Below are 26,326 nucleotides of genomic sequence, written 5' to 3'. Positions count from 1 at the left end.
GTTCTCAGCCTTCCCCAGAGCTGCCAACTTGGCAGTGTGTTTTAACTAGCTCTCAGATGCACACTCTGTCTTGAGCACCTCTGCTTCAGTCTCTGCCCAGCGGAGCCCTGGATGTCTGAAAGGGCTGTTGCTTTTAAGGCCTTGCCTGCCAGTGTGGGGTGTTCATGAAGAAGATGCAGTCTGGACACCACATGGCAGTCAGCACAGTGAGGGGTGGGGGCAGAGGATGGGACCAGGTAAGGTAAGACTGTCTCTCTCTGTGCTCTGCCTTTCTTTATTGTTCGGTATTTACAAAGAATATGCAGCACTTTTATAACTGAGAGGATTTAAGGTTTATTGAGAATACTAAACTGTGAGCTCTCCAAGGTATCACTCAATAGGTTCATCGGTCGTTAGCTAATCATTAAAACACCACCACTTCTCACTCTCAAGCTGCCCACCAGAGCTGCCCATATGAGAGGCAGTGGGGCTGGGGGCTAAGATATGGAATGCTGGGCCTTGTGGCTTGATTTGGGGTCACACTTGAGACCCTGATTTTTCATCTATATGGTGTTTTGTCTACATGGTATTTCTCCCAGGGACCAGTGTCATGAAGGTCTGTAAGAGAGGCCCTTCTGTGATCTCTTTTTCCTTGTAGATCCAGAATACTTCGAAAGAGTCCTGAGGCTGCCTTTTTGTGGGTCACATGACTATGAACTTGGCTAGGGTCTGACAGCTGGACATGTAGTGGGGTCTGGGTGTTGGGGTTATAGCCAGGAGAGGCTAATGCACCTCGCTCACTGTAAGTGCCCAGGGGCCCTGCGGACTAACCCGGCTTGTGTCTTGTAGATATTCGGCTTCTTGGCAACAGCGGCCTATGCGGTGAACACATTCCTGGCCGTGCAGAAGTGGAGGGTCAGCCTCCGGCAGCAGAGCGCCAATGACTACATCCGCGCCCGTACTGAGTCCAGAGATGTGGACAGTCGGCCTGAGATCCAGCGCCTGGACACGTGAGGGCGCGCTGAGTCTTCTCCCCTCTGGTCCTCCTGCCCGTACTTTCAATCAAGTTTTTCTTTCCCTCATCACATCAGATTATCATGTGACTAAGTTGAATTTTGTCCTCCTTGGTAACAGTTCATTCTGGGCAAGGGTTTTCATGGCAGCCCTGATGGTGGGTGCAGGAGGTGGGGGACCCCGTGCCCAGCCTTTCACACAGAGGCGGTGGGAGGGGCCTGCCTCCCCCATCCTCTGGCTTGGTGGCCATGGGAGCCACTGTCCTCGCTGGCCGCCGTGTCCACTTCACTGTTCCTGAGCACAGGCTTCGCGGCTGACTCTGAGCCACCCCCTCATATGTATTCGTGATGAGTCAGGACTCTGGATTAAATGGGGGCTGTTGGAGGGGAAAAAACAAGTATTAAGGAGTGAAACTTTATGGTTGGAGTGATGGGTCAGCAGTGCTTTCTGGGCAACCCCCATAGAGGCCCTGAATGCGCTTTAGTCTCGCTGCCAGGATGCCCCTCTCCCCATTGTTTTCCACGCCTGGGGGCACCGGGACCCCAGCACGAGCATGGACAGCCAGCTGTGACACCAAGGGTCTCGGCGGCAGGTGTGCCCGCTGGGTGCTTTGCTGGCTCTGGGGGAGGCTGGCACCCTCTTGGCTGGGCTCCAGGGCACTGCTGCGCATCAGGAGGTCACCATCTGTTTCCTACCCTGCTGAGACGTCCCTGGAATCATCTTCCTGAATCCCAGAGGCTCCTCCAAGAATACGAGGACCATCTTGTTTTCCAGTTTCCTACCTTCCCTGAATACGCCGAGGCTGGACTGCAGATTTTCTGTCATCTTACCTTCCCAGATAAAAGCCACAGGAGAAACACAGTCTGTCCCACCAGTCCAGACCCTTGCCCATTTGCTGGCCTCACGGACCACAGGTGGGGACACGCCTCTGTCTCGAGGGTATGTGCTGATTTTCAAATGCCTGAGAAGAGTTCTAGAGTGAATTCTGAGTGGCTCCGTCTAGGATTTGAAAACTACTTGAATCTGCACCATGACACCCCCTTTCACTGATGTTTCGGAGGGTGACGACCCTGTACCTCAGGGTCATAACTATGAACGTCGATCTTGGAGGCTGTTGGGGAACATTCTAGTTCCGTAAGGTTTTGTATGAGTTCTCGGTAAAGTGAAGATTATTGTGGTGACTAAGTTACACAGGCCCCTGCGATGCTGTAGTTTTTTGTTTTTTTCTGTTGGAGACTAATTGTTTCTCTTACGGAAAATTTGTTTTTACATGTCGGGTTTTCACTCTTTGAACTGTCCTTAATGTTTACAAACCTCACTCTAGCTCCAATATTTTGTGTTTCACCCTCACCAAGGAAAAGAATGCTCACTGCTGGTGGGAAGATTTTGCATTAATGAGGAGAGTCCCAGATCTTGTGCTAGTGAGCGCTTACAGCTTCAGCAGCGGGCAGTGTCATGAGAGAGGGGGTCTCGGGGAGCAGAGCCTGTGTGAGAAATGTCCAGCCCTGCACAGGCTGGCATTGCCTTCTGCAGAGCAGAGCGGCGTGCAATTTCCTGCACGGGTGGCTTTGTCAGGTAGCACTGCTTGGCTGGGGACCCCGCAGGAAATGGTACTGGCCATCTCTGAAGGGTCGGGGTTAGGGCTCCCTGAACCGAACATCCTATACAACTCAAGTTCTGCTGAAGTTCCTTTCTGGGGCCGTGACCCAGGCCACCTGTTCAAGCCCCTGGTCTGGTCAGAGACCCAGCTTGTCTGGGGGTAACTGACCTCCCACTGTCCCCACCTAGGGCAGCCAGGCCTGGTCACAGCGGTCTGACTGAGCCCTCTTCCCATGGATGTTGTGAGGCAGTACAAACCAGGCTTCACAAACCTTGTACCTATTATGTGTAGTGACTTTTGAGGAGATTATGACATCTGGATTTTATCTGTTCATTTTATATATTTATTTTGCATTTGTAGAGTGTATATGCTTTGTCAAAATGGGGCTTATTGCCCTCTGAGAATTCCATTTAAAAACAGGGTTACAAAGACTCAGCCTTGCATCAAATGGGGCCCACTTGGAAGGACCACCCTGAACTTTATCAGAAATCTCCTTCTGGGATTCATGTTACTGGGCCTCAATAAAAAGCTGCCTTTGAAGTGAGATTGGAAAAAAGAAGACTCTTCAGGCGAGGGTTGTTGCCCAAGTTTTTCCAAGTCACTTCAATAAAACCGGTTATCATCTGGCTGAAAGGAGTCTGTTGGTATCCTGAGGATGTGCTGTCAGCTGCAAGGAACGGTTCTGAAGCCCACTGAAGTTGTACACGCTGACATGATAAAAGGTGATGACACCTTGTGCCATAGGCCACTTAGGAATTAATTTACATCTTAGTGTTAGAATCTTGGAATTATTTATGTCCCTGTAACTATTTAATGTCCTTTGTGCCATGAGGCTCTCCCATGGTTTTTGTAAATATATTTCTTTATATTTAATTAGCTCCCAGTATAGCCGAAAGTGACCAGATATGCTGACTGGTGGACTGTAGAGTCTTGTCACGTGGTGAGAAGGAAGGAAGGAAGGAATATGGTTGTCTAGTGTGAATGGAAAGACACTCGCATTTTCTTTATGTTGTTTCTGTGTACGAACAAGACAATCTAGATTTGGGGAGGCTTAAAAGGGCTTTTTTTTTTTTGCAAATTGAAATAAGCTTATTTTTGCATTTAATAGTTGTAATATGGACCAGTGTCAGTTTGGTTTGGGGAATTTTTAAGACTGAGGCAACCTAGTGTTTTTTAATTTTCTGGTGGCATGATATTGGCATTCACAGTTGATGCCCAACTTGTATACGTTTGAATTTGTTCCTGGATACTGGATGGTTGAAACCCTCAAGCATTTGGTGGAACCTCTGGTGGTTTTAGATGGATGCAAACACTGACGTCTTCAGAGAAAGTTTATCCTGGCATCGATCCAGTTGATGTGGTATTTTTTCTTTTCTCTGATTCTCCTTTACCCTCCCTTCACGTTGCCGAAGACATGGCAGGGGGGTGGGGTGCCTTACCCCTTTCATACAGAGAGATTCCAGTCACGAGAGCCTAAAGATACTCGTCAGCTCTATATAAAGCCGGGGAAGGCACAGGCAGTTACAGATTAAAACCTCACAGCAGAAGTTCTATTTGAAGTAAAGGAAACAGATTCTCACTCTGCAGCAAGTCATTCAAGAGAGACAACCTTTGCCCACAGAAAGGCAAGAATGTTGACGCCTGCCCAGTCCCAATATCCATGTCTTCCTTGGCAGCTTGAACCAAAGTGCCAAAGTGGACGGAGCCCAGGCTGGCCGCAGGGAAGTGGGGACCCAGTCTGGTTCTGGGGCTTGGCTCTGGGAGGTGGATGTTACCCCCTACCCTTTGGGCACCATCACTGTCCCTTGGCTAAAGGCTCCTTCCTGTGGGCAGCCATGGAGTGCGTCTGACCCCACCCCATGTCAGAGGCTTCTTGAGAGAGCTTTGTGACTCAGTTGAAAACATTCCTAGTCTTTTAAAGTTTGCAGTTTCATTCGCCTTTCTTTGAGGCTTTCTGAGTGACTCAGTCTTGGGTTGAGCCACAGGCGGTCTCTGAGGAGATAAAGCACTAACTCTGGTCTGCACATGTATGTGAATTCCTGCTTGCAGCAAATGACCCTTGAATACCCCCTCCATATGTCATGTGTGTGTGGCCCAAGCTCACCTTTTCTCATAGACTCACCTGTGCTGTTTGGGAAGGAACCCCTCACTTCTCCATGTGTTTAAGAGGTGGACCAAGTCCCTAATCTCGGGCTCTGCAGGATTTTCAGTGGGCTGTTCTTAGAATCTGCCCTGACAGAGTGTGGAGACAACACGTGGCCACTTTAGGGATTCTGGGAGGCAGTGGCGATGTAAGTGGGTCCCGGTGTGCCACCCATGTTCCAGACAAAGCAGCCATGAAGTCTTTGTGCCAAGGCCTGATAATCATTTTCTGCACATGTGTTTTACAGGAAAACATGACACTAAGCAGATAGCAAAAGGCGAAAACTACTCAGCTGAGGGCTGCTTCTAAATTGACTGTCCGAACCACGTAAAAAATGGCTTCCTGCTCTAGTGACTGCCATTAGCGAGTGAGGTCTCCAGACACGTTTCTAGCTCCTGGTGAAGTGTGCAGAACCCAGGGGCTCTCTTCATTAGCACCCACTCCCAGGACCAGCTCAGTGACAGCTGATGAGGGAGCAGGGGCGGGTCTGGGAGGTGAGAGGAGTGGGGAGCAGGCCCAGACCATCTGCTGAGGGCCTGTCGAGAGCACTGGGCATGGTTACCCACCCCGGCTGTGCTTGGTTAACTACCTCCTGTCCTCTTTGGAAAAGCAGAGTCTTGTATTCCGGAACCCACTTGAGAGTGGGAGCCGAATGTGGGGACCAGTGTGCCTGGGCACTGCTGGGCTCTTTGTGTGAGTTTGGGAACTCACAGGTGTGGACAGGTGACTCAGATTCTGATCTGGGGGCCCCTCAGAGAGGACGCAGACCCGACACCGCCTGCCTCCAGCCGTGTAAACCTTCCTGGCTCTTTGTAAAATCTTCATTTCTTCTCCCCTCAGCAGATATAGCTGAAATCGTAACTGGTTGAGAAGGTAATTGGAAATCTTTGTGGCTCTTTACATTTCTTTTATTTAGAAACCATTTCTGCCCTCAATATCTGTTAGATCTAGAAGAATTCTTTTTCTCAAAGTTTAATGTTTGTTTAGCTTTTCTTCATACCAGTAAATGGCATTTATATACTTATAGGCTTGAAACTCCCTTCTTTGGTTTAGATTATATTCTCATTTCATTTGGATGTAATTTCTCAGCCTTAGGGATTTATTTTTTCCTTTCTTGTTTTTATTATTCTATAAACATTAAAAAAAATTACCCACCAGCCCGCTGAGTCTAAATCAGTGGCAATTTGCCTAAAGTTTCATTTATGGATCCTTGAATCATGTGTCTTTTTCACAGGGTTAATTTGTTGTCTAGTTTTTATTCCAAGACTTCAGTCTGGGTACTTGCTATCTGGACACCCTGGTGTGTCGTGTCTCCTTTGGAATGCATTCTACACAGGGCCGAGAGCCTTCAAGAAGGGGTTAATAGCCTGGACTCTAGTGAGCTACATCAGAACTTTCATTTAGAGTAGGACCTTGTCTCAAATGACCTTAATCAGCTTTGCTGGCAGGATTAGGGTGAGGCCCGAAGCTTCTTTTCACCATTGTGCCTCAGAAGAGAGAACGCGTGACACAACTGATTTGACGAGGGTTTGTACTGATGGGATTCAGTAATAATCTGAAACTATCCAATTTGAGTCATCTTGGGAGGATGCTGCTGAAACCCAGTTGGAAGCACCCCTTGTATCAAGACAGCCACCCGAAGGAATGGTCAGGAAGCGAGGACAGCGTGGGGGCCTCGTGCCCAGGCAGGCAGGGCTGCGTCTGGCTGCTTCCCTCTGCGGCCCATTTTGCTTTCCTGCCTTTTCCAGAATTGATTTCCCAAGTTTCAGGACTTTGCTCTCCTCTCTGCAGATGTGAGGAAGGCAGCTACTCCGGGCTTAGAGGGAAAACTGACTGGTCTCCTGGGGGAGCTCAAGGGTGGGACGCCTGTGCACCGCCCTCATCCCCCCAGGACTGGCCCAGGCCCAAGGCCTCACCTGCTCCCAGCTCTGTCACTCCGTAACCTGTTTAAAAATGAGTTTTCAAACCCTGCCTCATGATAAAACTGACGTACGGGGATAAAACCAATGCTTCTCCTAAGCAATAAGAGAACGCTAGGGGGCGAAACTATTTGTATATGTTGAAATTTGTAAGGGTTTAGGAACCCATGGCAAAGACAGTTAGCTATTTATTACAAGTATGACTATACTTTTTCCTTTTCCCAAAGTAGGTAGTTGTGTCTTTGGATATTCTAAGACAAATAATAATCACTTCACCTTGGTGCCTTCCGTGTCAGTCACATAAACACTCCCGTCAATCATGGAATTGAAAAAGATGCACATTTGGTTCAACAAGATAACACTATTTTTGTAGCATGATTTTAGATTGTGTCCTTTTAATATTGCTTTCAGCAATGCTAGTTTTGAGGTTTGGTCGTTTTCCCTTTAAAACTTCACTATGTATTTTTAAAAAGAAAAAAAGAAATCCAACCCCTCAGCTTTCCCTTGTCTCTTCTCTGCTGCTTTCTCCCCAACACCTTGTTTCCGCTTACTTAAACAGTCTGAGAGTAAGAGTATATTTCTGTGAAATAGTTATTAATCAGTATAACTGTATTTGGCATTTTTTTACCCACTTGCTACTTCTGAACAGCCACTGCTCACCTCAGATGGTAAGAGGAAAGTGGTTCCATAAGAACAGAACATTCTCGGTGCTCTGAGTTCCCTTCTTTGGGTCTGAAACGGTGACAAGCCCTTTCCCGGTTGCTGCCTGTCTTCCAGATTTGCTCAGGCCATCCTCCTCCATGGCCACCAGCTTGCCTCTGCCCGTGTAAGACGTCCTGGGGCAGGAGTGGGAGTGGGGACTCTGTTGGTCTCAGGTTCATCTTCCACTCGGATCTCTGGTTCATGGATGCCCTGGATAGGTTAGACGGCCCTTTCTGGTTTCCGGCCCAAACATACTAGATTCTGTGCTGTGATGAGCTTGGTGAAGACACAGATGACCTTTCGCTTTCCCGCCCCTGCAGGACTGAGTTATGTCTGGTCAAGAGAAATCTTGAGGAAACTAGCTGAGTCCATTTAAAATGAAGGCATGGATTTATTGAAACATTAAAAAAAATTTTTTTTTTTCCGCTTTGAAGGGTCAGACAGAGTTATTTTCTAACAAAGGAAGACGAGTGAGATGGCTGATAATTCCCATGTGACTACTCTGGTACTTGGCCCAGTGGCACTTGGGGGAGGGGCAATGTTAATTTAATAACTACTACACTTTGCTTCTTAAAAGTCTATTTCCTTTAACAGTGTAGATGCAGCTGTGGGGTGAGCTGGGGTGATGTGTGTTCAGCGAACTTGTTTATGCTATTGGGCAGTCTGAGCTCCCGTCCTGGCTTCTGAGGCTGGTGTGGGCACCACTCAGCTCCCACCAGCCCAGATGTGGCCATCCATTCAGAGTGGTTTGGGGGGCCCCAGAGCCTTCGCTCCTGTTGGTTTATTCCTGACAGCCTACAAAGCCTCACACTGCCCTCAGTTTTCCCCCTTTATTTCTTTTGAAGGACCAATTTTTTCACGGTACTTGTCCTGATTGTTTTCATAGTGTTCAAATCTGTATTTTTGTATGTAGAGGGAAATAATTTTCTCAACACTAATCGCTAATAAATATTGAATTGTCATGAAGGAGTTCTTGTTTAATAAACGGACGTGTAAAAACAGTTATCGTCTCTTTCTTCACTCTGCCTTGCTCCCACCCCTTAAAGGCTGTGGCCCGGATCCTAAAACAGGCTTGTGAGCTGGGGGCCAAACAGCCATAGTGGGGGTGAGGATACTTCGGTATTGCTGTTGACCGGTGGCTTGGCCAGGGCTGGCAAGGTGGAGCCACTCCCAGCAGCCCATCGGCTCTTGCAGGTTCTACTTTCATACGTGTTTTCAGAACACGTTACATATTGTGCGAAAAGCTGGGGCAGAGTGCCTTGATCTTTCCCATCACCTGGGCCAAGACACTGACTCACTGCGGGATTGTTAGCTTGATGTGAGAAGCTGAGACCCCCAGGCCTCTCGTGGAGACCTGAGCAAGTCACCGAACCTTCCATCAGATTCCTGACTACAAGAGGATCATGTGAGGAGTAAAGAGCCCACACGAAGATGCCTGGCGGGGAGCAAGTGCACGGGCATCGCTGCTGTAACCTGCAGATGCAGGATCCACGTGGGGCGTGGGACCACTCCGTGCTGATGCCTCTCACCTGACAGCGTTGCTCTGGTGTGTAAGGTTTTTATCAAACACACACACTCCAAGCAGGAAGTCAGTCTGGTTTAATCCATGATGGCTTTTTTCAGGATAGGAGATTCACATGCAAGAGAAGAAGAAAAGACTACAAATGCCCAAATCATGGGTCCAGAACTCTGGCTCATTCACAAGGTCTCTTGGGTCACAGGAAATGCCATTGAAGAAGCTGCTTTTGTGTTAAAAAAAAAAAACAAAAAAAAACATAAAGTAACAAAATCCTATTGAAGATATATGCACAGCATAAGGTCCTTAGGTGAACACAGAAGTCACGTCTCACCCCTCATGTGGGTCAGGTGTCCAGAAGTATTGTCCTGAGGGCCTGGGAGCCGCTCACCTGCTGACGGCCCCAGGAAAGAGAGGGTTGGGCTGGGCCTGCCCAGCTGCCCCGCGCGCTGTCGCTGCCACTTGTTACTTGGAGCCCTCAATCTTTTGGACCTGGTAAGCTAGTCTACGAGCTTTGCTTTGAAACAGTCGTACACCCAGAATAGGCAGGTCACCTGAAGTCATGGTCCTGCTCTCCAAAAGTGTGAGGTGGGCAATGGGACCTACTCTCTCCTAGGTCACAGGGTAAAGGCTAGTTTTCTCCCTGCTTCAAGAATGAAGAGGGAACTGGTGCTCCTTGAACAAAAGAATTTTTGGAAGGATCATTATTGACAAAGTGCCTGGCATGAGCAGGGGCCCCAGCCACAGAAGGAAACCACCGGGGCCCAGGGCTTGGCCCTGTGGCAGTCTTTATCTTGCTTCTTTCCCTGACACTCGCCAAGGCATGAAGGGCCCCCCGTGATGGGGTAACAAGGCTCCATCTGCTCTGCCCCCGTGCTTATTTTTGGCAGAGAGGTTAAAGGGCTTAAGGTCCTGGGGCAGAAATGAGAAGGGGCGGAATATTCACAATGCCCTCACAGCAGAGAGGCTGGACAGTGCTAAGCCAAGGGCTGCCATTGTGTATACCGGGCTCGGGGGCTCAGGAATGTTGCTTGGGGCTGTAAGGAGGCCTGCTCTGTCAGCAGCTCCCACTGCTGCTCGAGAAATCACAGCCTCCCTCCCCACAGGCTTCCCTGGCCACACTCTGGCTGGCCTGGTCAAGTGCGGGAGCGGAGGCCTGCGTGGCTCAGGTGCCAAGGCAGGGCAGGTCTTCAGTCGGAGTCAGAGTCGGAATCCTCTTCTGAAAGGAAAGCAGAGAGGACGCTTGGCAAGAGCTCTGGGGCCAGTGGTACCTGAGAGCCGACTCCGGGGAGGCGCTGTCAGCCCTGGCCTCAGGCCACAACAGCTGATGGTGGTGTCCGCTTGGTGTGGGGACTACGAGTGCCTGATACCCTCTAGGCTGCAGCAGAAGGGAAGCGGGGAACCCAGATGCCCCTTCCTCTGGGGCCCCAGGCCCTCCCAAATCTGCCTGGCTGTTTTCCCTGCAGGTGGCAGGCTTGTCTATCTGCCCCGCCCCCCAGCCTGCAGTGGGGCTGGCTGTAGTCTGAGAAACTAAAACATACTGGAAAAGCAGGGAGCTTGTTTTTAGCCATTTCAGTCTCCCCTGCCCCAGGAGTTTCAATGTCACCTGCCTGGGGACAGCAGGCCCTCAGTGTAAAGAAGCCCCGCAAAAGCCCCCCTTGTCTCTATCCAGCCCTGGGTCACTGCTGATCCTCACAGGGCATGGCCACCTGTTCCAGAACACCTCACCTGGACGGGGGCGCCTGCTCTTTACAATCTGTTGTCCTCACTCCCCCTGCCCCGTTTATTTTGCCTGCACACTCCTACAAATCTATCAAAACCCAGCTCTAGGGTCGCCTCCACAGCCTCCGAGCTGGCCTGTAGGATGGGCACTCCCTCAGCTGCTTCATCTCCACCTCTGTGAGCCCTCGTTTTGCTGTTGTAGTTGACGTCAACTCGGGTTCCTCCTGCTCCCTGTTGACGCCGTGCGTGTACACCACCACTGTCTCTGGGCCTGATTCCTGCCCCCTCAACTCCCTGAGGGCAGGTAGTTAGCCTGCCCATCTGCACACCCCTAGGGCCCAGCACACGGCAGCCTCAGCAGGTGTTTGGGTCAATAGATGCTGACAGAAGGCCTGGGAGGGATCGGGGACACCGGACTTGGGGGGAGGAGTTGTGCTGAGCCAAACATCCGATTTACTCACTTGCAGGGAGCTGACATCTGTCTGTCCATTTAAAGCCTGCTTGGGGGTTTGGAGAGGGACAGGCAGGTAAACAGCTTGGGCCCTCCAACCCAGGTCAGCTCCTGGGCTTCCCTGCATTTCTGTGTTGGAGCCTCCACTGCCCCTCCAGGTCCCGCCCCTCTGGGCAGGGACCTCTGTCTCCTCTGATGGCCTCCCTGGGCAGGAAAGCCCCAGGCTGTGGCTGAGGAAGCTCTGAGAGATCACAAGCTCCAAATTGGCTTGGTCCCTCTGGGCATGTCCCTCAAGGGCCCCCCTGTGCTGCACATATGCACCCCAAGGATGTGACATGTTGATATGGCTGCTGTCATGGATGGAAAAACCAGCCATCCAGCTTGCAGGCTTTTCCTTTCTTTTTCAGTCAGGTAATGGCACAACAGCCATTCTGAGCTGAAGGATGGCTGGAGGAGGCCAGAAAGTCTGTGGCACTTCTCCCTGGATATAAAAAATATCCATCCTTGGATAAAACAAGCCCGAGCTGCCCTGTATTTGCCTGGGACTGTGGATAAGAGCTTGGCTTGCTGGTCTTTAAGCTGGGGGGCAGGCACGACTGGAGACAGGGGGGCTACTCTGGGACCAGTGGCTGCTCTGCAGCCCAGTGGACAGCGCCCAGGAGTGGTCTCGTGAGGCGAGGAGGTGCCAGGCGTGCCCTCAGCGTGCCCTTCCTGGAAAGGCTGAAGCCCCAGAGAACCGTGTGTTCCCCGGAGGGGAGCAGTTTTATCATCAGTGCCACACGAAGAGATACTAGAACCAGGCTGTGAACACACTTCCTGCCCGTAGGGAGAGAGGAAATGCTCTTACTCCAGCCTTAAACCAGCCAAGAGCCCGCAAGGGAGGGCAGGGTCCCCGCAGTGACCATCCCAGGTGATGGGCCCGGTTCTCTGGTGGAGCCCACAGGTGGCCACCCACCTTCTGCCTTGTCAGCTGTGGTCTCCTGTGCGGAGTCCTCTTGTTTGAGGAATTTGGCTACATCGTTAAAGATCAGGTAGAAATCAATGGCAAACACGATGGTGGCAAAGAAGCCAAACACCTGTGGAGACAGGGGCAGGGCGGATGGCACATGTCAGCAGGAACAGGGAGCCTGAGAAGGGGAAGGCCACCCAGGGCAGCTGCCGACCCGTCCCCATAGCTTGTCTTCATTTGCTTGGATAAGCAGCTCAGAATGGCAGGCACAGACCCTCTCCCATTAATGACAGATAGGCAATCGAGCTGTTCATTTGGTTTGGCCAACAGCCTTTCCAAATTCTGGGCAGAGTCAGTCTTCAACCAGAGGACTGTGGCGTTGCTGAGATCCACGATGAAAGGCCAAGGTACCTCAGCAGAAGCAGACTGTGCCCAAGGAGCTAGGAGGGGTACCCACTTAGGAGTGAGGTGAACGTGAGTGGGGCACCCCTCCTTCCCAGAGGTTGGGGAGCAACTCACCCCGGCTGCTTTGGAAGCCCCATCTGGGTATTTGGCCACGGCTGTGATGGAGATGGCAAAGTAGATGAGGGCTGCTGTGACACAGCGGAGGAAATCCTGGGGAGACAGGGGTGCAGTCACATGGCTGTGAGCTCCCTGGTGTGGGGCACACAGCATGGGAAGGTGTCCACAGGGAGCTGAGGCAGGGGAGAGGGGCTCAGAAGGGCAGTGTGTGCCAAGGACAGGGCCGGAATCCCACTGTCAGATCCGAGACATAGGCGGGGCCCCCAGACCAGCCTCCACGCACTCCCCCTTCCAGGCCCCACCTGCACGCCCTGGTCCTCCTCCAATCTCTACTCCTGCCCTGTCCAGGTGCCTTCTGCCTGCCATTCTCTGACAGGTGGACAACAGGGTACGGACCAGGCTGCAGCCCACCCTGTGGCCAGGCCCATCTGGTGGAAACCTTGTCACCGGCTCCCTCTGGCTCTCCAACAGCGAGATCTGGTCACTGGTCTTGCTTTGCCACATGCTTGTGGCAGATCCATTTATGTACCACGGTTTGCACCTACTGATCCCTAAAATGGGGACAGGGCAGAAAGCTGGAGACCAGGGTTCAAGTGTTTCAAGTGTACCTTTGCTGTCCCTTCTGACTCATTTCACACAGCAAAGTCCAGGGTGGGTTTCTGGGCCTTCCCAGGTGATAAAATGAGTTGCCAGATGGCTGAGATCTGGGAGAGCCCTTCAAGTCCTCAGTTAACCCGCCCTGCCCTATATGGAAATGGCTAGAATTCCTGTGGCTGAGGCTCATTCCAAAAGGCCCAGCTGGGAGCACCAGCGCCACCTGATGGCCAAGGGTGAGAATGCCATCTGGGTTCACAGCCTCACAGAAGGACCCTGGAGGCCCAGGAGGTGGGCAACCTGCTTTGGGTCCCCTGGCTGCTGCATTGTGAGGCCTGGATCACCCGAGGCCAGGCCTTCCCACCAGGTTCCAACTAGCTGCAAACAGCCTCCAGTGACTTGAAGGGAGGGTGAGGGCCAGCCAACCTCTTCCTCCTGGGGCCCCAGCCCTCACCATCATGGGCCAGCACAGGCCCTGCCACTTGTCATTCAGCTGCATGGCATCAGCAAAGAGGAAGCAGAGGGCCAGCAGGAACTCCAGCAGGGGCGCCGTGAGGAAGGCAGATGCTGAGGACGCCACATAGCAGACGAAGATGATGAACGAGAGACCCTGGGAGGTGAGGGAGGGAGAGGTCAGGGCCTGTGCACAGCCCCACCCTGCAGGCAGGAAGAGAGGCGGCTCCAGCATGGAGTGACCTACCCAGTTCTCCAGTCGCAGGATTAGAACCCACACGCTGCTGCCCCCAGTGCCTCTGGGCATGGCCCTGCACCCAGGCTCAGGCTAGCTCCCTGCCAGGACCCAATGAGGAAGCCCCAGCCTCTCACAGCATCCAGTCCCCCAGAAGGCTACCTCCCCACCACCCACCCCTGAGGCTCTCTGGCAGAATCCATCCAACCCACATGGTGCTCCACAAGGGAGAATCAAACCTACGCCCTCTCAAAGGCAGTCAACTAAGCAAGAGCCAGTTTCAGAAAATTACACCCCAAACCCAAGATCTGTGCTTTTCAATGAATGAAGAATTTACATGAAAAACAGGACACAAATCCGGCACTTTAGTAAATAATATGCCTGCTGAAGTATTCAAGAGTTGAAATGTACCAATGTCTGCAATTTACTTTGGATGCACCAAAAATAAAACGGATTGGACTCCCCTGGTGGTACAGTGGATAAGAATCTGCCTGCCAATGCAGGGGACACTGGTTCGATCCCTGGTCCAGGAACACTCCACATGTCAAGGAGCAACTGAGCCTGTGTGTGCTCATACACCAAGAGCCTGTGCTCCAGCAACAAGCCAAACTACAAGAAGAAGCCCATGCACCGCAGTGAAGAGTAGCCTCTGCTCGCCACAACTAGAGAAAGCCCACCCAGTGCAACCAAAAATAAATTATAAAAAAGTTAAGAAAATGAACTGATGGACAGAGAGATATGTGAGAGGGGCTTCCCCGATAGCTCAGTTGGTAAAGAATCCACCTGAAATGCAGGAGACCCCAGTTCGATTCCTGGGTCAGGAGGATCTGCTGGAGAAGGGATGGATAGGCTACCCATTAGAGTATTCTTGGGCTTCCCTTGTGGTTCAGCTGGTAAAGAATTTGCCTGCAATGTGGGAGATCTGGATTTGATCTCTACTTTGGGAAGATCCCCTGGAGAAGGTAACGGCTACCCACTCCAGTATTCTGGCCTAGAGAATGCCATGGACTATATATAGTCACGGGGTCACAAAGAGTCAGCCAGGTTGCCAAGAGATTTGAGAGAAAGTAAGTAGCAAGTAAGGCAACTGTATAATTGGTGGGCATATGTTTTTGCTGTATATTTTCAAATTTTCATAATAAGGGAAAAACATCCAGAGGGAGAGGGCATGGTGACACTGCCGCTGCATGCCCTGCTGCGTCACTGGTCCAGCCTTTGTGAAAGGAGGCGCAAGGTGTCATGAGGAACTGATTGAGAATGAAATGTTTTCTGCAACTTGGCAACTGATGTGGGAGGATGCCAACGCCCGGTTAGTTCTGCATAGGGTGCACTGGGAAGGGCAGATGGGGTTGATGGGCTGTTCACAGGCCAGGGTCTGACGAGGTTTGTGAGAGCTCCTCACCACCACCCATGCACCCAGTGCTGTTCACAGCCCACTTTGCAGATGAGAAGAGTGAGGTTAAGAGAGATGAAGTGGCTTGCTCAGTGTCATACAGCTAATAAAAGGGCATCAGCATTTGAACTCTGGTCTGGCTGACTCCACATGTGTTCTTAAGCAATCCTGCTCCATGGTTGCTGGCCCTTTTCCATTCTGGTTTCGGTCACTCTGGCTGGGTTTGAGCACGTCCATAGCTGAGTAGCTCAGAGCGGGGCTGGGGGGCTCGGGAGGGATGACACCCAGATGCCCCACAGAGCGCACCATGGTGACTTCAGACGAATGAGCTGCAGAGCACAGGTGTCTGCTCTGAACATGACAACGGAGGTAGCTGAGCCCAGCTTGAACAGATGGGAAACTAAGGCACAGAGATGTGCTGAGAGGCTGCTGGAGCCTCCCAAGAAGACAAGGCCACGGGACTCTGGCCCAACCCTATCCTCTACTTCCTGTGCCAAAGGCTGTTATCTGTGGCCCTCATTTTCCTTTCCCCTACCCGCAGAGCCTGATCCTGGGGATCCCCCTTTTGATTCTGTTCCTCATTCCCCGGATCCCTGGTGGCAACTTCCTCCCTCTTCCTGCCCATGTCAGCCTCCCACTTGCTTGGGCCTGGGGGCAGCCAGAGGTGACCTGAGGACGCAGGAGTGATCTCAACTGGCTCCCCTTGCCTCTTCAGTGCCCATCCCTCATCCACCCTTCCTCCCCTCTTCATCCACCTGGACCTAGGATCTTGGTGCCCAGTTTTGCCAAGGGCCTCCTCTATGCTCTGCCCACCCCTCCTCCACCCATGAGGAGGGCTTGAGTTGGGTGTGTTTGGGGTCCCCTCAGTGGGCCTTGGACTCAAGGCTTCTCTCCACAAATGTGGCTCCTATCAGTCTGCAAAGTGGCCAACCAGGAGGTGACTCCGAGCAGTGTGAGCTGAGTCCGGGATCCGGGTGCCTCATGTGGGGAGTTGGACAGGTGCTGGCCTTGTGACCTCTGAGCTGACCCCAGAGGCAGGAGGAGGTGATAGGACCGACGCCTGCAATCTGCCCCCTGGGAGCCCAAAAGAGAGGTGGGGACAGAGTCCTCCCTCTGATCCCTGCTGTTCTCAACCATGCTGTCACCTGACCTGCAACTGATCCGGGTCAAATCCCCTAGACGCTGGGGCCTCAGCTTTCCCGTCTGCAAAGTGGGAATAATGACAGGGGTTATCAAATTGCTGGAGATTCAAGTAACAAGTGCTTCTGTCTCATCCCGCCTCCCCACTAGGCGTCTTCCCTCCCTTCCCTCCCCTCCACGGAGGCCCAGCTCCAACCCCCAACCCCACAGGCCGACAGTGCGAGGGATTTTCAGTGTCCCGAAGACAAAGGGCTGATGGGCGTGGGTGGGGGTGCGGGAAGGAAGGAGCTCAGAGGGGGTGGGACGGCTGGGGCTGGATCCTAGAGAGGGCGGGGAAGAGGGGGATGAAGTCATCACCCCCAGCCGCCCCTCCGCAGTCTGGGTGGGGGTAGGCTCCTGCGCGCCCCCCAACCTTGTGGGCCGGGCCTCACTCAATCCCGGGGGGTCGCGCCCTCCCCACGGCTGGCGGGACTCCACTCTGGTTTACGCCCAGCAGCTCGAGGCCGGGTCGGTCCTCCCTGCGCCCGAGGAAGCGAGCCAAGGAGCCGTGGGCCCACCCCGGGTCGCAAAGGGCCGATGCCTCCCGGGTCCGGCAGGGGCGTGGCGGGAGGTTTTGCGGAGCGGGGTGCCCGTGAGGGAGGCCTGAAGATGCGGGAACGCAGCCCGTCCCAGGGGTCCAGAGAGGGCGGAGGGCCCGGAGGTCACACAGCGCCGGGCTGCGCTCCCCGGGGTCCGGTCACTGCGTCTGTGAGCCCCCTCCCCGGGCTCCCCTGAGGCCCCCGCATCGCCTGCGACCCGTGCGCGGTTCAGCTTCAACGAGCCCATCCCAAACGGAGGAAGTTTGCCCAACTCAGCCCAACTCTGCGGGGCTGCGAGCGAGGCCGGCGGGCGAGGCGCCGGGCGTGCAGACAGCGGCGCCCCAGCCCCACGCCCGGGGGCTGCAGGCGGGGGCGGCCGCTGGGGGCTGGGCTCCGCCTGGAGCGGGCCGTGGGCGCCGCACTCACCGTCTCCGCCAGCAGGAGGCGGCCTTTGAGCGAGCAGAGGAAGGCGCGCGCCGGCAGGAGGGCACGGAGCCCGGGAAGGGCCGCGCTGGGCTGGGTCCGGCCGGCGGGCTCGGGGTCCGGGTCGGGCTCCGGGTCTGGGGGCCACATTGCGGCGGCGGCGGCCGATGCTGAGGCTCGGCCTCGCTCCCTCTCACCCTGCGCCCGGGAGGGAAGCGGAAACCCCGACTGTGCGGAAGGAGAGCCGGGCTAGACTCGCAGGGCGCGGGGGCGCATCCCTGCCGCTCCGCCCCCACCCCCGCCCCGCCCCGCCCCTCCTCCCTTGCTGTGCTTTTCTCGCCTCCTCGCCTGCAGCCCTCCTCCCTGACTCCTGCCCCCTCCTCTCCTCTCTCCCCTCTTCCGCCCGCCTTCCTCCTCCTCCGCCCCTCCTACCCCTCGAACCTCGGCTGCCCGCATTCCTGCAGCCCGCGCTGGCCCGGGGCTTCCTCAGACCCCCGCCTTCTCCCCTCACCCCTGTCCTGGCGGCCGGAGACCTTATTGCCGCCACCCAACACTCCGTCGGAGTTCTCAAACCACCCCTCCTTGCCCAGAAGATTGTTGGCTTTCGTTGTCTTCCGTCTAACTTCTGCCCATGCGTGCTGGGGACCCAGGAACTTAGGCCTTCAAAGAGCGAGATAACTCTCTTGTCTTCCTGTGGCTTTGACCCCCGCGGTCAGCTCCCTGCCCCACTCCCTCTCTCTCTCCGCTGGCCACCCCACCCCTCTTTGGCCTGCCCAGCCTCCTGGAGTTTCTTCTTTGGCTGCCCCAGCCCTGGATTCGGCAGCGCCCCCCACCCCCCGCCACAGCACACACACATGTCTCCATGGAGTTCAGTGTGACCAAGATCCCGCCCAAGACATTTTTAATACGCCTGAGCCTCTGCAATGGGCAGTGCCAATTGTCCTACCCCTAAGAGCCAGTGACCCGCCCGTCTTCACCTCCTTAAGCTTTCTTCTATCTACGTCCACGTCTTAACCACCACAGCCTCCACTAGACTTCAGACAACTCCTCTCTCCTTCCTGGACTGTTGTGAGGGTGTCTTTTTCTTTTTGACTTTTTTGGCATGCGGGATCTTAGTTCCACACCCAGGGATTAAACCCTCACCCCTTGCACTGGAAAGCAGTCTCAACCACTGGACCACCAGGGAAGTCCTGTGAGGTTGCCTTTAGGGGGCCTCTCTGCTTCCTCTCTTGGCAGACAGAGGGATGCTTAAGTCATCCATCACAGTTGCTTCCATTCTCCTCACCTGCAAAGACCTTGAATGCTTCCCATCTTGCTTAGGGTCTTGGTATAGAGTAAAAACAGCCCCTTGCTACCCTTTCCTCTGTCTCTCCTACCTGTAGAGCTGATTATCTCCTTCATGCTGCTTCTTGCAAAGAGATCTTTGTAAATGCTGACCCCTCTGCCTGGAATCATATAACAAGGAAGAGAAATGTTACCTGATTAACTCCTCTTTATTCTTCTGTGATCATAACCACATTGTCACTGTCTCAAAGGAGACTTCCAGACCTTCCCAGCTAGGTAAGAGTCATTGAGTCATTTATTTCTTCATTCCACACCAGTGCTAGAAACCCAAGAGGCAGGGAAACCCCAGGTTTGTTTGAGGGGGCAGGGTGGGTGGGTGAACACTAAAGGTGTCCAGAGAACCCTGAGTAAGATGATTCCTGGTAATAAGTGAGTGGCTGGTTCAAAGAGCAGCCAAGCAGCCTGTGTGGAAGAAAGGACTGAGCTAAGAGCTAATCAGACAAGAGGAGGAGCCAGATTGTAGAAGACCAGGCCTTGGGGTTTAGATTTTACTCCAAATTCTCTGGGAGGTGGTCAGGAGAAGATTAGAATAGAGGATGACCTGGTTCTGATCTGTGTTAATTAAACACTATTCAACACTAACTCAGTAAGAAGAAGACAATCCAATTTAAAGAATGGGCCAAAGATTTGAACAGACAATTCAACAAAGATATATGAACATCCAAGAAGCACATGAAAAGATGTTCAATATCATTAGACATCTTGGAATGTGAATTAAAGCCACAATGAGATCACATTTATTATACTTCTATCAAAATGGCTTTGTAAAAGGGGATGCTGCTATTTAAGTGCTGGTGAGGATGGGGACCAACTGGAACTCTGAGACACAGATAAGGGTGGAAATTGCTACCCCCACTTTGGAAGACAGCTTGACAGTTTCCTAAAAAGTTAAACAGAGGAATGGATACAGAAGATGTGGTACATATATAGAGTGGAATACTACTCAGCCATAAAAAGAATGAAATAATGCCATTTGTAGCAACATGAATGGACCCATAAATTATCATACTGAACAAAGTAAGAAAGACAAATATGATAATCACTTATATGTAGAGTCTAAAATATGGCAGAAATGAACTTATTTATGAAACACAAAAGACTCAGACATAGAGAACAAGCTGGTGGTTGCCAAGGGGATGGAGGAGAGATGGATTGGGAGGTTGGGATTAGCAGATGCAAACTATTATATATAGAATAAATAAACAAGAAGGTCCAACTGTATAGCACAGAGAATTATATTCAATAATAAAGTATAATAGAAACCAATATGGAAAAAAAATATGTGTGTGTATAACTGAATCACTTCCCTGTACAGCAGAAAAACATTGTAAATTAACTTTTTTCAATTAAATAAAAAACTTAAAAAAAAAAGTTAAACAGAGAGCTACCATATGACCCAGCCATTTTATTCCTAGGTATTTACCCAAGAGAAATGAAAGCACACGTCGCTACAAAGGCTTGTAGACGGATGTTTATAGTAGGGCTATTTTTAGTAGCTCCCACTGGAAATCGCCCATGGTCCATCAGCAGGTAAAGGAATAAACTAACCATGGGACGTTTATGCAGTGGCATACTTCTCAGCAATAAAAAGAAATAAATGATTGACACACACAACATGGATGCATTTTGCAAATATTGTGTTGAATTAAGAAAATCAGACTTGAAGGGATGATACTTTTGAATCCATTTTGGTGAAATTTTAGTACAGGTGAAACGAACCTATGGTGACAAAAGTCAGATCTGTGGTTACCTGGGGGCATGAGGAAGCTTTCTGGGGTGCTGGAAATGTTCTTTATTTTGACGGGGGTGATGGTTTTACAGGAACTTACATTTGTCAAAACACACCAAACTGTACACTTAAAATGGGCACATAGGATTTCATGTAATTTATATCTCTTATACTGAAGGGGTTCTGAGGAAAAAGAAAATATAGGGACTGAGTAGCGTGGCTGAGATGGCCCAGGAGAGGGCAAGCAGAGACAGTTGGGTGCCCCTGCGTGAGGTGACCTGTGACCGCTGTGCACTGCCCGGCAGGCTCTGAGCTCCCCGGGGGGCCTGTCCTCTCGGCCCGCCCCATCCCAGAACCCGTCACACAGGATGCACTAAGAAATGTCAGCTGTAGAATGAAGTGGGGTGGCCCTTTTCCATTTATATTCTTTATGTAAGGAACATTTTCTCGTTCCCTTATTTATCTTAACTTATTCTTCGGGTTATAATGAAATACTATCATGCTTAATTTTGTTGGTTACATAGTTCCATCCTTGGTCATCAGGACCTACCTCCTTCAGGTGGGAGCCTCTATATCTAACTATTTTCCCCCCTACTTCCTCTTTTTTTTTTTTTTTGGCCATGTTGAGAAGCATGTGGATCTTAGTTGCCCCACCAGGGATCTAACCTGTGCCCCCTGGAGTGAAAGTGTGAAGTCCTAAGCACTGGACTGTCTGGGAAGTCCCATCCATGTTCTTATTTCCTGACACTATAAGATGCTTCAGTTTCATTTTATAGTCTCCCCATCCCAACCCTAGAGTCAACTGTTCTTCTAAGAAGCTAAAAGTGATTTTTAGTGGAGAATGGTGTTTAGCAACCGAGATCTCTCGGGACAGTCTTAATTTGCATTTCTCTAGTTATGAGTGGACCAAACTTGAGTTTTTTACATGTTGTAAGAGCCACTTGCATTTCCTTTTCTGAGAACCAACTTTTCACATCCTTTGCATATTTTTCTATTAATTACTGGTTTAAAAAACTGATATCTAAGAGTGTATATATTCAGGAAATTAATCTTGAATATTAGTTATGAGTATCTTTCATGGTTTGTCAATTGTCTTTTACTTGGCTTTTTTGCCACACAGATTTTTTTCCTTTAGAACCTGTTTTTCTCCCTGAATCTATAAATGTAGTGAGTGACAGTAGCAGGCTCCCTGATGCTCACCATCTTTACATCTGTGCCTTTCTTAGTCATGGTGTTTTTGCCCTTTTGATAAGCTGCTGGATTCACTTTATTAGTACTTTACTTGGGATTTTGGCCTATTTTTCATAAATAGAATTGACCTCTAATTTTTGTTTCATTTTATTTTTTGTGTTATCCTTCATTTTGCTTGATGAAGAGATTTAAAGCCATAATTTTTTTTCTCTGAGAATAACTTCAGATACATCCCCAGTATATTGCTCTAGTTTTCAATCCATTTCCAGCTAGCTGGTTGTTTCAATTTCAAGTTCTTCTTCAATCCAAGAATAACTTTTAAAAGGTATTTTTAATTAGATAAATTTTGGACTGTACTTTGTGGTTAGTTTCTAATTTTATTTGTTTTATTCAGAGAATAGTTCTATATGTTCTGGTTTTTTGAATTTGTTAGTATTCGTGTCCTAATAGTCAATTTTTGTAAATGTTCCATGAGTATTTAAAAAGACTGAATATTGAATACAGACACAGATGCAGAGAATGGACTTGTGGACACGACCAGCGGCAGGGGAGGGAGGAAAAGGTGGGACGACTTGAGAGAGTAGCACTGATGTGTATACACTACTATGTGTAAAACAGAGCTAGTGTGAAGCTGCTATACAACACAAGGAGCTCAGCTCGGTGCTCTGTGAGGAGCTGGATGAGCTAGGATGGTGAGACAAGATGGGATGGCGGTGAAGGTGGGAGGGAAGCCCAAGAGGGAGGGGATATATGTATACATACACACACATAGTTGAAGCTCACACGCCTTGAAAGTGACGGCTCAGTGGTTGTCGTGCACAGGCTTAGTTGCTCTGCAGCAGATGGAGTCTTCCCAGACCAAGGATGGAACCTGTGCCCCCTGCACTGGCAGGCAGATTCTTATCCACTGCACCAATGGGAAAGTCCAGTTTTACTCTTTTTGAGAATGTCTTTATTTTGCCTTCCTTGATGAAAGATAATTTCACTGGATATAGTATTCTGGATTGACAGTTAATTTCTTTCAGCACTTGAAAAATGTTCCACTTCCTTCTGGGTTCCATGGTCTTTGATGAGAAATCCTCAATCATTCAAATTCTTGTTTTCCTAAAAGTAATGCATCATTTCCCTCTGGCTTTCAAGATTTTTTTTTTCTTTATTTTTAGTTTTAAAAAAGTTATGATGTATCTGGGCATGGATTTTAAAATTTTATTCTATTTGGAATGTATTGAACATGAAATTGTAAATTTATGTCTTTTGCCAATCTGGGGAAGTTGTCAGCCATCACTTTTTCAATTTTTTCCGCCACACTTTCTCTTCAGTTTAGTTAAGTTCAGTCACTCAGTCATGTCTGACTCTTTGTGACCCCGTGGACTGCAGCACACCAGGCCTCCCTATCTATCACCAATTACCGGAACTTGCTCAAACTCATGTCCATCAAGTCGGTGACACCATCCAACTAGCTCATCCTCTGTCATCCCTTTCTCCTGCTGGTCTTTTCCAATGAGTCAGTTCTTCACATCAGGTGGCCACAATATCAGAGCTTCAAGCTTCTGCATCAGTCCTTCCAATGAATATTCAGGACTGATTTCCTTTAGGATTGACTGGTTTGATCTCCTTGCTTTCCAAGGGACTCTCAAGAGTCTTCTCCAACACCATAGTTCAAAACCATCAATTCTTTGGTGCTCAGCTTTCTTTATGGTGCAACTTTCACATCCATACATGACTACTGGAAAAACCATAGCTGACTGCATAGACCTTTGTTGGCAAAGTAATGTCTCTGCTTTTTAATATGCTGTCTAGTTGGAAGGACTGATGCTGAAATTGAAACTCCAATACTTTGGCCACCTCATGCGAAGAGTTGACTCATTGGAAAAGACCCTGAAGCTGGGAGGGATTGGGAGCAGGAGGAGAAGGGGATGACAGAGGATGAGATGGCTGGATGGTATCACCAACATGATGGACATGAGTTTGAGTGAACTCTGGGAGTTGGTGATGGACAGGGAGGCCTGGTGTGCTGTGATTCATGGGGTTGCAAAGAGTCGGACACAAATGAGCGACTGAACTGAACTGAACTGAACTGAGTTGATCATAGCTTTTTTTCCAAGGAGTAAGTGTCTTTTAATTTCATGGCTGCAATCACCATCTGCAGTGATTTTGGAGCCCAAGAAAATAAAGTCTGTCACATGAATTCTGTTCATGTCTGTTTGTCATGAAATGATGGGACTGAATGCTATGATCTTGGTATTTTGAATGTTGGGTTTTAAGCCAGCCTTTTCACTCTCCTCTTTCACTTTCATCAAGAGGCTCTTCACTTTCTCTTCTCCTATTTATAAAAATGTTAGACCTTTTGGAATTATCTCTAAAATCCCTGAGACACTCTTCTTTTTATTTTTTTACTCCCTTTTGTGAGACACAATTATTTCTACTAACTTTTTTCAAGTTCACTGACTCTTCTGTCATCTCCTCCAATCTTCTATTAAGCCCATTCAGTGAGTTACATAGTTTGATTATTGTTATAAGTTTTAGAATTTCCTCTTGATTCTTTTTTAAAAAAATCTTCTATTTCTTCTCTAAGACTTTCCATTTATTTCATGTATTATTATAGCACGGTTACGTTCTCTCTAAAATCTCCGTCTAATCCTCCTAACATTTGTGTTATTCTTAGAATTATTATCTGTTGATTGCCTTTTCCTTCATGCAACATTGTCCGGTTCTTCATACATCAAGTATGTGAATGTAACAAATGCCACTGAATTGTTCACTTTAGAATGGTTAATTTTATATGATATAAACTTAACCTCAATAAAAATTTTAAAATATTCCTTTTTAAAAAGGAAACAGTACTGATACATACTATGCATTGACAAAAGTTGAAAACATGCTAAGTGAGAGAAGCCAGACACAAAAGGTCACATATTGTACGACTCCATTTACGTGAAATACCCAAAGTAGTCAAATCCATAAAAACAGAAAGGAAGTTACTGGTTGCCATGGGTTGGGAAGAGGAAAGAATGGGGAATGATGCCTTAATGGGTATAGGGCTTCTTTTTGGAGTGATGAAATCATTCTGCAACTAGATCTGTGTTGATGGTTGCAGAACACTGTGAATATACTAGATGTCACTAATGGTAAATTTTATGTGTATTTTACCATAGATTTTAAGTTGATATGTCTAAGGCTGAGGTGCAGTTCTTTTTTCATTTTCTTCTTTTGCTTTTTTTAATAAGCAAATAAAGGATTAGACAAAAGACATTTCTCTTAGAATTAAAGAAAACTTTTTTGTTGCATTATCCTTTTTATTTTTTAAAAATTTGTTTATTTTTGGCTGCTCATCGCTGTGCATGGGCTTTCTCTAGTTGCAGCGACTGGGGGCCACACTTCGGTTGTTGCGCAGGCCTCTCGTTAGGTGGCTTCTCTTGTTGCAGAGCGTGAGCTTCAAGGCTCATGGGCTCCAAGGCTCATGGGCTCGGTAGTTGTGGTGCATGGGCTTAGCATGTGCACAGCATGTGGAATCCACAGCATGTGGACTCTTTCTGGACCAGGGATGGAATCTGTGTCCCCTGTATCAGTTGGATTCCCAGCCACTGGACCACCAGGCAAGTCCTATGTTTTAATTAATTAATTAATTTTTTAGCAAATGTTTGTCAGTGGTAATCTTAGAGTCATTACCTGGGGTGAAGGGGATGGAGATTTTTATTTGCTTTCTCAATTGCTGCTGCTGCTGCTGCTAAGTCACTTCAGTCGTGTCCGACTGAAGTGTGCGACCCCACTGTGCGACCCCATAGACGGCAGCCCACCAGGCTCCCCCGTCCCTGGGGTTCTCCGGGCAAGAACACTGGAGTGGGTTGCCATTTCCTTCTCCAATGCATGAAAGTGGAAAGTGAAAGTGAAGTCGCTCAGTCGTGTCCGACTCCCAGCGACCCCATGGACTGCAGCCTACCAGGCTCCTCCATCCATGGGGTTTTCCAGGCATGAGTACTAATTCCGTCCAATTTTGAAGCTACTGCTTCATTGTTTTCTAATATTCAGGGTGACCTTTGATATTTCCTATTTTCCTCTTGTCAGTAACAAGAGACTTACTGTTTCTCTCGCTCAAAACTCGAAGGATTTTCTTTATCTTTCAGTCAGTTCAGTTCAGTCGCTCAGTCATGTCCAACTCTTTGCAACCCCATGGACTGTAGCACACCAGGCTTCCCTGTCCAGCACCAACTCCCAGAGCTTGTTCAAACTCATGTCCATTGAATTGATGATGCCATCCAACCATCTCATCCTCTGTCATCCCCTTCTCCTCCTGCCTTCAATCTTTCCTAGCATCAGGGTTTTTTCCAATAGTTAATTCTTTGCATCAGGTGGCCAGCATCTTTATCTTTAGAGTTCCCATATTTCACCAAGAAATGTGATGTGAGGATCCTTCTCCAGTAAACTTGCTCACCACCAGGTGGCCCCTTTACATCAGAAGACTAGCTTTTTTATTACTATAACAATGTTTCCTATTGTTTCTTTGTTTTCTCCTCCCCCACCTTTTTTTTTTCCTGTTCACACCTTCTGGTATCTCTTTTAGATGACTGATGAACCTCTTGAATCTATCCTCCCTGTCTCTCTTAAAAATAATCTCTTTGGCTTTTTTGCTTTACTTTCTGGGAAATTCCTGGACTTAATTTTTCCAGAGCACTGATTTTCCATTGTATCCAACCCTTGTGTTTAATTTAAAAATGTTTCTCCCACCCCC

General features: G+C 49.6%; 2 protein-coding genes across 5 annotated transcripts in view; one reads left to right on the top strand and one right to left on the bottom strand.

Annotated features, from left to right (window-relative positions):
- Positions 1-7,716, top strand: part of CMTM4 (CKLF like MARVEL transmembrane domain containing 4) — an 80,622-nt gene extending 72,906 nt beyond the window's left edge. For 2 of the 3 annotated variants that reach the window (XM_086351049.1, XM_086351050.1), the window contains exon 4: positions 829-2,818. In XM_086351049.1, coding sequence (XP_086207175.1) covers positions 829-993 — 165 coding nt within the window. In that variant the 3' untranslated portion in view covers positions 994-2,818. Of the gene's footprint in view, positions 1-828; positions 2,819-7,432 lie in introns of those variants that run through there. The other variant, XM_086351051.1, reaches the window with a different exon arrangement.
- Positions 7,717-8,939: 1,223 nt separating this feature from the next.
- CMTM3 (CKLF like MARVEL transmembrane domain containing 3) lies at positions 8,940-17,590 on the bottom strand. Of its 2 annotated transcripts, XM_086351052.1 has the most exons (5): positions 17,337-17,590; positions 13,566-13,721; positions 12,515-12,610; positions 12,002-12,122; positions 8,940-10,092 (listed from the first exon to the last, which is right to left on the bottom strand). In XM_086351052.1, the coding sequence occupies exons 1-5, from the start codon at positions 17,481-17,483 to the stop codon at positions 10,064-10,066; spliced, it is 549 nt and encodes a 182-aa protein (XP_086207178.1). In that variant the 5' UTR covers positions 17,484-17,590; the 3' UTR covers positions 8,940-10,063. The 2 variants fall into 2 exon arrangements, with proteins under 2 accessions (XP_086207178.1, XP_086207179.1); XM_086351053.1 differs by lacking the exon at positions 13,566-13,721.
- Positions 17,591-26,326: the final 8,736 nt, after the last annotated feature.

The sequence above is a fragment of the Bos grunniens genome, chromosome 18, assembly GCF_055505025.1.
Source record: "Bos grunniens cultivar Pamir isolate PY7600 chromosome 18, Bosgru_T2T1.0, whole genome shotgun sequence".
NCBI lineage: Eukaryota > Metazoa > Chordata > Mammalia > Artiodactyla > Bovidae > Bos > Bos grunniens.
Note: the sequence above shows the minus strand (reverse complement) of the source record. Positions and strands in the feature narration are given on the sequence as shown.

Excerpts from the sequence above, each read along its gene's own strand:
- CMTM3 (XM_086351052.1), bottom strand. The coding sequence starts at position 17,483 with ATGTGGCCCCCAGACCCGGAGCCCGACCCGGACCCCGAGCCCGCCGGC. Across the intron at positions 13,722-17,336 it reads GCCTCCTGCTGGCGGAGACG|GGTCTCTCGTTCATCATCTT; the intron begins GTGAGTGCGGCG and ends CTCACCTCCCAG. Across the intron at positions 10,093-12,001 it reads CACAGCTGACAAGGCAGAAG|AAGAGGATTCCGACTCTGAC; the intron begins GTGGGTGGCCAC and ends CTTTCCTTTCAG.